This window comes from Filicampus tigris, chromosome 11, assembly GCF_054856515.1.
Source record: "Filicampus tigris isolate MCC_2025a chromosome 11, RoL_Ftig_1.0, whole genome shotgun sequence".
Lineage (NCBI taxonomy): Eukaryota > Metazoa > Chordata > Actinopteri > Syngnathiformes > Syngnathidae > Filicampus > Filicampus tigris.
In genome coordinates this window covers 6,749,316-6,762,167 of record NC_141227.1, presented here as the reverse complement: position 1 = coordinate 6,762,167, position 12,852 = coordinate 6,749,316, and the positions used below count along the sequence as shown (strand labels likewise).

Sequence of the window (12,852 nt, the reverse complement as noted above, 5' to 3'; positions counted from 1 at the left end):
ATTGTTGATATTGACAATATATTTGCACCGTTACGGTCAAGCAAATATGTTTATTTAATTGATAATGACTAAACATAATGTCGCTTGTCTGTGTGCATGTGTGCATGCGTGTGTGTCTACTCTTCTCTAATCCGCTGCCAGTTAGTTGAATGTCTCTTGAAATTGTGAAGAGAATAATTTACATTCAATTTATTATCGAGGTAAGTGTTACAAATGCATCACAACCCATCGCTGTTTAAACTGATGGTATAACTCAGACGGTTTACCAGTCAGCCAGGTGCTCGGCCAGATTGGACGTGTTCCCGCAAAAAAGCTCTACTTCACGCGTCATTATTTTCAACGAGGATCGGAGGTGCATCGAGCTAGCATGCAGACAGCGCTTGAGTGGGTCGTCTTCATGCGCAGGATGCGTGCCACTTAAGGACGTTTCAACAGGTCGGCAGACAGGAGGCTAGGCGCGTATGTATATTTCCCTTTAAGACAGAGTTAGTGAGCTACGTGTGCCTTTTTAATACCAATCTTAAAAAAATGGTATAGAGCCGTTTTTGATGCCCAAAAATCAGGGTTTGGTACTGGTACCGGTATTCCGTGCAACACTATCCACAGGTGTGTCATCAGGACTAACTGCCTTTCCATTATTCATCCTCTTTAGTGCCGTTAGTGTCCTTATTCATCAACTCCTCAAACTATCTATCCATCTACCCAGCACACTACTGGCACCAGTCAACACATTTCCATCAGTATCCTTAATCACCTTATCCTGCACTTCCTGGTTACACCACCAAGTCTACCGCTCCCTTTCCCTACCAGAAGACACTACAAGTATTCTCCAGCCTGTCCCTCTAATCACCTTGGCTGTGGCGGTCTAGTCTTCTGGAAGCTCCTCCTGCCCTCCGAGAGTGTGTCTCACGTCTTCTTGAAAAGCCACATGGCACTCTTTCTTTCTCAGCTTCCACCACAGGGTTCTTTGCTCTGCCTTTGTCTTCTTAATCTTCCTCATCCTCAGCAGGGTTATCTTACATACCACCATCTTATCCCTTACAGTCAGTTACCTCCTACAGATGGCGTCGTCTGCACAAGATGTAATCCACTAATACGGGGTCACCCTATGTTGTAGCACAGGCCTGGTCAACCCGCGGCCCGCATATTTATTTATTTACTTATACTATAAACCACTGTAACATTATGCACAGTTTGAACATTACCACTGCACTTAAACATAGGAAAATGAAATGTCAATTAAAATGCATTGCACATCAGTAAAATAAACTATAATATGTATACAAATAATCAGTTCTTTAAGATTAACAACAAATGTATTAAATGTAAAAGTTAAATACAACTGAACTGTAAAAAGGTCGTGATTCTTCAACCTACCACTAGAGGGAGCCCTTGTACCACACTTTGAGAATCACTGATGTGGCAAAACACTCTTGCTTTATATAAACATATTTATAGATGTTGTTTGCAATTAATATATTCTAATCTAGAAAATATGCATTTCCAGAGTCATCAGCATTCATATATCGACTCTAAAATGATGAAATGTCTTTGCATAGAACTTTTTATTCTTAAATACTTAATGATAGCTATCATTAAGTATTTAACAAAATACTTAATGGTAGCTATCATTAAGGATTTAACAATAAAAAATATGATAGCTATCATTAGGATTAAATCTTCTATGCAAAGACCATTTTAGAGAGGGTATATGAATGCTGATGACTCTCTGGAAATGCAGATTTTCTAGATTTGACTATATTAATGGCGGCACGGTGGTCGACTGGTTAGCACGTCCGCCTCACAGTTCAGAGGTCGTGGATTCGATCCCGGCTCCGGCCTCCCTGTGTGGAGTTTGCATGTTCTCCCCGTGCCTGCGTGGGTTTTCTCCGGGCACTCCGGTTTCCTCCCATATTCCAAAAACATGCATGGTAAGTTGATTGGATACTCTAAATTGGCCCTAGGTGTGATTGTGAGTGCGGACGTTTGTCTCTGTGTGCCCTGCGATTGGCTGGCAACCAGTTCAGGGTGTCCCCCGCCTACTGCCCAAAGACAGCTGGGATAGGCTCCAGCACGCCCCGCGACCCTTGTGAGGAGAAGCGGTACAGATAATGAATGGATGGATGGACTATATTAATTGGAAACAACATACCACTGCTAGACTAATGTACTCATAAATAACTGCATTATTTCAATTGCCAAATTCAAGTCAAGTCAAATATATATATATATATATATATATATATATATATATATATATATATATATATATATATATATATAGCTATTAATCACAGAAAAGTCTCTGTCAAAGAATGTTGCTTGACAAATTGTTTCCTTATTGCACATTGGATATTACATGCAGTATTACATTAAAATGTGGGTCATGTCAATACAATGCCTTCTCTTGCACAAATGCACCTGCATTTCATATTTTATATGTCATGTCATCTTCCAAGCCGCTTATCCTGTACAGGGTCGAGGGGAGGTGCTGGAGCCTATCCCAGCTGACAATGGGCGAAAGGCAGACTACACCCCGAACTGGTCGCCAGCCAGTGGCAGGGCACACACACAGACACGGTCACTGAGCGGGAACCGATCCCACGCTGCCCGCACACAACTCAGGCGTGTGTACCACTACGCCATCGATGACCCCTCATATTTTATATCCAAAAGCTATATCGAAACGTTATAGCCAAAAGCTCCTTCTTCCCTGCTACTTCTGGCTGATATATATTTTTTCTTTCTCTCTTTCTTTCTTTCTTTCAATTAAACAAGTCAAATCTTTAACTCAGAGGTCGGGAGTGAGAATATGATGTTCTTTTAGAGAAATGCACATTTTGAGTTCACTGACAAGACGCAATGCATTCGTAACTTTTCTGAAAACAATAAGCACATTGATCAATGATGGGAAAAAAAAAGTTACATGCGGAGTGTGGACATCTGGTATTCAACAGCTGTTTGATCAGGTTCCACCAGTCTCGAGTTAATTATCCAATCACAAGTCTAAAGATTTTTCTCCAACCACCACATGATTCACCATGAAGCTGGTTATTAAATGAGGGACAAATTGATGCTGTGAGTGTTCTAGTTCTTAAATGGATAAATAAGCCTCTTTTCCGCAGCCTCTCGTTTACTGTGCAACTCTCTCTGATACTCCTAATGGGGAGTTAATTGTAGTGATGAATAAACTAATTACGGGCCAGGTCACATAATTACAAATTGACTAATTTCATTTAAAAAACAAACAAAAAAAAACCCTCAGCTTCACATTAAAGGGCTAAGAGGTATTTGATTGCGCTTCACATCCTTCAATCTGCATTAGAACAAGATTAACTGTATCAAATTGAATTACATTAGCATACTTGAATTAATCCATACTGCCTTAAGAGGATGTATGGGCCCAATTATGAGTTGCTGTCCAAATATTGTGACATTAAAAGCAGCAAATGGAATTGGATGCACGTGGATGACTGACCTTGCACTTTAAAAAACAATATATTTGGGAGAACATTATAACAACTGACTAAATATGACATGGATACATTTTTTAAAGCAATAGACTATAAACACCAATATCCATTTGCAGCTAGCGCTTTGTAAAATCGACTGCACAATTCACGCTTTTCTCCTTCAACCTGTTAAGGTAAAGTTGAGGAAAGAAAGTGAGTGGCTTGGATGACGAGGGACAAGATGAAAAGTGATGCTGGGGGTGGTCGTGATCAGCGCCCATACAAGCACTGACTGCAGCCAGAGACGTTTAATCTCGATTTAATTTAAAGAGCCATTAACTGCAATCACAACATTAAAATCAATCACTTCCCTGACACCTGGCCCCAGATTGCCCCATTTGCTCTCCGTATGACTGATCGGCCCTCTGCTTCATCGCTTGCTTATAAACACCGACGCACACATACACACGCGCAAACTCACATACAGCGACACCCACACCCACATTCTATTTTTTCTAAACAAAAAAGGCAATCTCTGTTTTAACAGAAATTCAGTTGATAGGATTATCTCATGAAATCAATCAAAGTCAGAGGAAGTAACGTGTCTCTCGACGTTGCTTGACATGATGATATCATAATTCGGTTGCTGACATTGAAGCAGAGATGATGACACGGATAATGTCCAGCCTTATCTGAACTCCACACGCACACGAATGCATCTTACAAAAAGATTCATGTTGACAATATAGTGTCACTTCTTCAAAACAGGAGACATATTTGGATTAGAAGGATAAGTGACATGTAATCATATCATAAATCAGATTTAGTGGCAGTGAAGAGTCACTGGGCGGGGATAAGGGTGAGAGTCAAAGGGCAATGGTAAAAGGTCGCAAGGCTCGAGGTGACATTGGCTGACCCACCACAGGTCAGTGATGGCGTCTCTGCCCATGACAGTGATGAACGGTGGCTACACGGCGGGTCAAATCCAGGGGTGTCAAGCAATACATATACAGGCTGACTGCAACACATGAGCACATCCAAACACAGACGTACGAAAAAAATTCTGAATGAGAAAAACAAAAAAAGAAACAAATACTTTTTGGGAGTTTACTGATGGAGTACATTTGCAGAAAATCTCATTCTGAATTACCCAAATTTGATACCTAAAAATGAGATCAACAGAATGCAAAAATGATCATTTCCCATAATATCTTTTCACCTTTTGTTAGACCATCCTGTTTGATTGATTGATCTTATATTTCAGCACAAAATCCGATGATTACATTAAGCAGGTAAGGTAGGAGGTGGGGATCATTGCTGCAGGTACACAAAAGCCCTATGACAGAAATGCACTGTGAGTAATAAGTAATACACCCACCTGACCCAAATACTGATTGATTTAAGCCCCCCCCTGGACGGGAACACTTATCTTAATTTCATCATAGAATGTGGCAAAAAACATGTGCATTCATGTTAAAATAAAGAAATAGTAACATGAGTTATCTTTTTTAGTTCCCCGATGCACAATAAGGATGGTGAGTAGCCATGAATACATAATAAATACAGTGGAACCCTCAACTTTTGTTTTATTCAAAGATAAATGAGAATTCTAATCTGTTCCAGCTCCAAACAGTGGCCATCAAATCTTTATTAACATTTAGTACTAGTTTAACATTCTTAAAGGTACGTAAGAGGGCATCATATAGCCTTCTTGCAGAGGCGTCTCACTTATCTCATTTTGTAACAAACTGCCACATGACTACAGGATTAAATTAACGATTAATGTAATGGGAATCAAAAACACACCACTCTACTTTTTGATAAGAGGCAAGCCATGTACAGTACATAGCAGCTAGCCAGTCGTCAGATAAATGGCTAGCGCGAGCAGCAATCTTAGTTTTTGAATTCACTCAGTGCTTCTTGTTGTCAAACTGTACATAGTAATTGTGACTCAAATGCAAACCAGCCACAATTTTAAAATTGAAAACAAAAACAAATTCAAAATGCTGGTCAATAACAACAGATGGAAGGTAGGAAAAAAACAGGATGTAGAAGCTGCCGTATTAAAAACAGCACTCAACTTGCTGGTTAGCAGAACCAATACTTGCACGTGGCTACAAGTGATAATCTTCTGCCCAAAGTCACATGATCTCTGTTACTAAAATACCACAAGCGACAGACCCATACCGGCTGACAGTTTGCGCCAATTGCAGGAGTGCGGTGGCTGCGGTCGGGCCACCCTCCTCACCTCTGACCTCAGCTCAGACAAGACGACCCGCCAAATGTGTTTCTAACTTGATTTGAATTATTGGACTTAAGCACAGGAATCACTGTAAATAGACAGTATCTAATTTAAAATATTCTGAATAAAAAATATGAACAAATACTGGCAAATTATTGAACATACAATTTAGAAATGGACAGTTTTGTTATTGTGAGCATAGCATGATTTTTACCTATGATATAATTGAGATTATGTTATTATTATCATTAGTGTGTAAACCTGAAAAGACAAGGGCAGATTCAGAATCAGGGGAAAAAATAATCTAGAAAAGTTTACTTCTGCATCTCTGAGTAAAACATTTTGTTAAAATTAGTTGACCAATGTTATTATCATCGAGATTAATACAGTGATAGAACAGAACTGTCAGTTTAAGAAAGTTACATCCCTAACACACACTCACACACGCCTATACTGTATATACTACGGTACACATTTCGATGGCTAAAATACAAATCCTCCTATCTGATAGAGGTGTCAAATCTAGGTACAGAAATTAAACCCTGCCACAATTTGTCATTAGCCACAGGTGCTTCTCCTCAACCCGCAGGTAAACAAACGAACATCGATGTAAAATGGACTGTAGGTTAGCAGAGGACCACTTTGACAAAGTTAAGTTTAGAGAAGTCGTTCCTGTGTCACAGCATATTATAGAGAGGACTGGCAGGTTGTATGGAATAAATCCAATGCTTTTATGTACATGATTATGGCGTGAACAACAAATACAAACTCTTATGTGAGTTGATCTACTGCCTCTCTGCTATTTTCTTCCTTTTTTCTGCTCCTGTGTAAAACAATCAATAGCAAGGGCACATTAAGGCTTTGGTTGTATACTTTATTTATATTGGGCAATGACAAATCCGTATGATGCAATGGTTTGTGGAGGCATGTATTACTGCAGCAACTGCAAAAATAGATTAATGCTCACTGGGGGGGTGAAAATATTGTCAGAACAAAGTAAGACAACAAGATACCAAATCTATTATGGCAACCTTTCAAAAGATATTTACAAACTTCCTTCTTCATGAATATGTTAATTAATCTCACATTACACATCAACAAATTATCATAAATGGTCATGAGTATGAATCGCTAATGTAATTCATTTATAGACTATTAAATTACAATTAAATGTAGACGGAAGACAACAGACCAAATTCAGCTACGATTTTTGCCATCCTCTTACACAAAGAATATTGTACAACTCACCGAAATTATGAGTTAATCACATAAAATTGTGAGGTCACTGAGGGTGAAGTGGTACACTCGCCTCACTTTGATGTTCGGTTCCCACTCAGTGAAGGTATGAACATGACGATATGAATGGTTGTCTGTCTTCACACGACCTTGTGATCAAACGGTGACCAGACCGTTGCAGTGTCTGCCTTTCACCATAAGTCTGCTGGGATAACCTCCAGCTATCTGTGGCTTTGAACAGGATAAGCTCCCCATAGATAACAGATAGATGGACGGACATATTATAGTGAATACATACATTCTACACTGTCATATTGGAGTCGAGTTTGATGCGGGACAATAGTGCTGCAGCCTGAGTCGGAAGGACAGGACAATGTAGGATAGGACAAGACAGGTTAGGACAGGGAAGGAGAGGAAAAAAATCAGGACTTGGTATTGCAAGTTCATAACAGTTGTTTGTAGTACCGCATTTTCCCGACTATAAGCCGCTACTTTTTTCCTGGGTTTTGAACCATGTGGCTTATATAAAGGCTTTTATTCTGTGGATTTTTCTTCCACCGCTAGGGGTGCTCTAACCAGAATTACAATACCATACAATACAATTGCCGTTCAACAGGGGAGGGCGCAATGCACTAGGTTATCCATTAGGTGGTATGCGGAAATAGAGCAATAAAAGTTGGGCGTTACCTGTCAAACTGGAGTGGCAGCGGGCAGTGAAATTAAGTACTGCTTACGGGTGGGCGATATGACGATATTAGATCGTTAAGCTGTTTAACGTGTTCACGATCTCATAAAGCCGAAAGATCGTTTGATCGTTGACATGGCACATTCTAAACAGATTAGCGCTGACGCGTATACCCGACCAACCAATCACAGCACGCACAGTGCACCGTAAGTGACACTCCCCGCCTCCCTGTTTGTTTGTATAGCGGGGAGCTACAGCGGAAAGTCACCACGAAGCAGAGTTGGTCCCGAAAAGAAAGTCCACATCCACAGTGTCGATTTGGTTTGGCTTTTCCTCAGAGGAGAAAGCGCAAACCAGTTGTTTGCAAAGTTTGCAGAGACCCGGTTCGGACGTCAGCCAAAGCAAACGGAGATCAGACCATTGGTAGCCGCAGGCAGCCGCTAGCTCCAAGCTAACGCAACCCACGGTAACACAGCCATTTAACAAGAGCACTCCATATGAAAAAACAAGCAAGCAGTGTAAAGCAGTAACTGAGGCAGTGACTTATTACCTTACATGATTCCCATTAAAACAGTGGAAAACGAGAGCTTTAAAAGACTATTCAAAGTACTAGACCTGCTTTACGAGCTGTGTTTTTATGTTTAGATTATGTTACCTTTTATGTTTGCATTCACTGCACATTTTGATTTTCTTTTAGAGTTTTATACACATTTTAAATATGTTTTATATGTGTACCATGTGGAAAATGGTCAGAAATGTGCAAATTAGTCTTAGGAAAACTATGTAAAAAAAGAATCATGATAAAATTGTGATCGTGATTTTATTTTTTTTAAATCGTGATCTGATATTTTTGCCAGATCGCCCACCCCTAGTACTACTTATTTTCTCTTGGTTCTGAATCTGTTCAGGTACACACATGTATATTTACAGTTCAAAATCGTTCTCTAAATGCAGTAAATATCTAATTTTTCTACATAGATAGGTGCAATTTATATAAAGGTGCGGTTTATAGTCTGGAAAATACGGTAATTTAGGAGTGGTCCCACCTAAGCAACTGAATCCCATCAAAGTGTGTCTACGGGCAAAATCAAGTGATTTGACACTAGTTTTTTTGTTAGGTGTTGCAGGGATCAAATGAAAAAATGAGAGAATATTTGAGAGAAAGAGCGGGACAACAAGAAAGCCAAGTACATTCATCAGTTTGAACAGTCAATAGAAAATAGGTAAGTGTCATGGTCTGTCTTTGTTGATTTAGGTTAGGTTGACTTTAGTTTCATGTTTTTCTTGTGTGTCTGTTACGTTAGCTGACTGTGTCCACCTGTGCTTGTCGTCCCAGTCCCGAGTGTTAGCCAATCAGCTCCCTCCAACCAATTTAGTTCCTTGCTTTCTTTCAGTCCTCATGGGTACATTGTTAATTGACAGGGCAATGTTGCTGTCAAAGTCAAGTCAAGTCTTAGTGTTTGTTTAGTTTCTTTTGATCCTCGTTGTTTTGTTATTTCGTACTGTCCAAGTCAAATCTTTACTGTTGAATGATGGAGAGGAGGCATCTATGTTTGCCTTTTTGTTTTTTCTACATTAAATACTTTTGATTGGACTATACTTTGGCCACCTGCCTCCCTGCGTTTGGGTCCTCCCATGCCAACCCTGAGACAAGGATTTGGAAATCATTGTATTGTTTTAAAATTACTTTTTATTTTGTCTTGTTTTTTTTTTTTTTTTTTAATTTGAATTAGTTTTTAGAGAAGGTTTGTTCATTTCTATTATATGCATTATTTTAGAGTTTATTAGTTTTGTTTTTGTTTTGTTTTTTAACGTAGGAATTTTTTGAGTTCAAGATTAAAAAGAAAAGGTAATAAAGTAAACTACAATTCTCAAATAACTCAAATGACGTAGTGCAATACCAAAATAAATACATGAAATGAATGCCAAAACCTCATGTATGATATTCATTGACAAAGATGAAAATGGAGGACATTTTTGCTATGATTATAGTCAGGTTCAGTTAGTTTTATAAATGTAATATGTAGTGTCAGTGAGTTTGTTTTTTTAAACGCGTTTTAATTTTAATTTAATTTTGTTAATGCAAATGTTTTATCAATTTTGTTTTTGTTAACTTATGATAACCTTGGTCTCAACTTCATTGGAATTGGGTTTTTACATTCCTCAGTTCAGAAGTTGACCAGTTTCGCGGAATAGATTGCATTTGTTTCATTTTTTCATATGTGCCCACACACAGACACACACACAGGGTGATGTCATCAACATCCAGCCCAATGACACTTTATTGATGGGAACCTATAAAAGGAAAGACAGATGCAGAGAAACAAACATCTGTCTTCCACCAGCCAACTCATCTGTCTGCTACAACTCCATAACCTCCTACAGCAGAGTTCTTCTGACAAATAAAAAGTACTTTATAAATGATCAAATATCTAATCTAACCAAATAAAATATTTCATTTGAAGTGAACATCAGTTATGAGCATGTTAACAAAGATCGAGTGGCTGTCCTCTCGGTCTGTCTGGTAAATGTCTCTTTACAAACATGTCAGTCCAATATCATGATCAGGCTGAGACTGTGTGACCTGAACAAGCTGAGACTCGAGCAACTGGTTTGGGACTGTGTGTGGCACGCTGTTCAGTCCAAGATCCCCATGTAATAGGATTCCTCAAAGCCTCAGATGGATGGCAAATGTAGGCAGTTTCATCTACTAAAAGAGGGCATAAATCACATGTGGAGGAAGCAGGGACGAGGCAGGGGTTATCACCAGTCTGCCTCCCTCATGAGAGCTTTGCATTAAAGCATTAGTGAAATTAATTCATCTTTCATAAGAGGTTTGAGCAGTATCTGTGATCTATGATAACAACCAATTTCTCACTATGGAGGGCCGGAGGAGGAGGGAGACAGGGAAAAAAAATACTCAGCGACCCTGATAGACTACACAAATCTGCTCTTTTTAAATGGGCTAACATTATCTGGAGTGCCGCTCTCCGGAGCATCATCCCAGATTCATATCCCAGTCAGGAAAGGAGCATAAATCACAGGGAAAAACTTTTCTTAGCCACCCACCCCCTTCTACCGCTCAGTTCTTCCGACATCACTCCGCTTCTCCCACTCAAGATGGGCTGTGCCATCATGTTTTGTGGTTTTTGATGCTTGTCCTGCTCAAGACAGAATACTGCCTTGACATAATCATTTTAAATGGATTTGCGCCTTACTCAAGGCAGTTAGTTTTGGATCATATCCGGATCGGCGATCTACATGTATATCTGAGTTCCGGCACTGCCATTCTGTGGATTCATGTTGGTCTGCAGAACTTGGATGGTTTTACATGGCTGCATAGCTGCAGTTTGCGAAAGACATGGAAATAGGGGGAAGAGTGCGGAGAGGGCTGATTCCATCTGTTTTGCATATATGTGCAGAGGCAGCCGTTGGAGCATGGTTGACAGATGAGTGGGGAGTGCGAGGATGACACGCGGGCGGTCGTGCTCTTCATGACTACATCAGCACAGCTCTGCTCAATGCTCAGCATGCCTATGACGGCGCGCAGCACCATATAGGAGAAGTGAACACATCAGAGTAAGCATGGAATTGTTCCTCAGGAACCAACACGCAATTTCTGTTCCCAAGATTTAATTTAGAGACAATCAACTATTTTATCGAATCCTTTCAATTTCTTTCACAGAAAATAGAATGCCCTGAAACACAAGCAGATGACACATCACTCTGATCCCGCCACTCACCTCAGGAAAGTAGTCCTGTGGAAACTTCTCCTTTTCCAGCGAGGGTGTGCTTTCTAGGGTCTCGGAGCAGGTTTCCTTCCCAACCACCTTCCTGTATTTATTTGCTGATTGAAGAAATGGGGGGAAAAAAAATACAGGTTCATTTTTAAAAGACCCCAATGAGTGATTAATATTCTCTAAAATGAATTAGAGCGCACTATGAGCAAAAACCTTGTAAAGACAACTGCACCATCTGCTGGCCTGAAAGCAGAATACTGACATAACTTGAAGACTTGAAGAGAACAGTTGAGTCCGGTATTACACAGGCTTGTGCTATGAACAACCTTGATTCTTCTCAAACACCTTTGTATTGATGCAGTGCATAATATAAAAATTCAAGTCTACTATCCTCATCGCAATCCCTCTAAGGGCCAAATTAAACTCACACTGTATGTTTTATGTTGCACACCACACAGAGAACTGAGGGAGCAACTTAAAGTGCAAGTCAACCCAAACATGTTATTTTTCAAGAATATGTCCTATGCAGGCTCACTAGTTGAAACAAAGCATTCTGATAAATATTGCGTTTGTGGACTGTCGCAAACTATCGCCACCGTCAAGACACGACCTGAGACCCCTTCTGCCTTTTCATCCGCTATGTTTGTTCACTCCGAAGTCTCATTTAATCTTGAGGGGTTTTGCGAGATTTTCCGTCTGACGTGAGAATATCTGTGAATGAATGTGGTTCGTGTGCGATGTGTTAATCTTGCCGTGTGGCTGCACACCACACACGTAACGTTCAAAACTGTATTACGCGTGATTTTTTTCTAGTCATGTGTGGGGTCGGCCAACAATTGTAAAATCCTGCCGTGTGAACCAGGCTTAAGATGGGCTGCTTTCTTGGCATGCAGTACCACTGGTGGTCTGCAGCAGTAACAAAATAAGTAGGGCTGGGACGATACACTTTTGTCCCGGTCCGATACGGATCTCGATTGCGATCTGATACGTATTGCGATATCCAAATATCATTAAAATGTATATTTTTAAAAAACACGTGTTTTCAAAGTTTTAACTTAAGTGCAATTTGACATTTCATGATTGAAAAGTGCATAAACTGTTCCAGTAACTGTTCCTGAAACACAAGAATGCAAGATAGAAAAAGTTAAAACTATAAATAAAACTCCAATCGCAAAGCTCACCTTTAAGGACCTCAAATGTTTCAAAAGTACGTTATAGAATGCGCAAAACATAACATAACATAAGTATTCTGCCCTCCCTGAGCAGCTAGTCCCACAAAATGAGTCCAATGATGCTGGTTTGAAGCCGTTTATTATACTCCAGTTGAAGTTAACTGTAAAACTAAATATAAAATAAAGAGAATTAAAGTGGTGCACATTCGAACATAAATCACAGTACTTGGTTTCATTTCCCGAACATAGTTAGGTCATGGCTGATGCACAATGAAAACGACATTAACTCGCTAACGAAAATTAGCGCACTAATCGCGGCACTTGA

The 12,852-nt window shown here is 39.8% G+C and overlaps 1 protein-coding gene across 2 annotated transcripts in view; it reads right to left on the bottom strand.

Moving 5' to 3' along the window:
- inpp5a (inositol polyphosphate-5-phosphatase A) overlaps positions 1-12,852 on the bottom strand; it is a 166,941-nt gene that overhangs the window by 73,108 nt on the left and 80,981 nt on the right. For both annotated transcript variants that reach the window (XM_086045492.1, XM_086045491.1), the window contains exon 6: positions 11,359-11,462. In XM_086045492.1, coding sequence (XP_085901618.1) covers positions 11,359-11,462 — 104 coding nt within the window. The remainder of the gene's footprint in view (positions 1-11,358; positions 11,463-12,852) is intronic.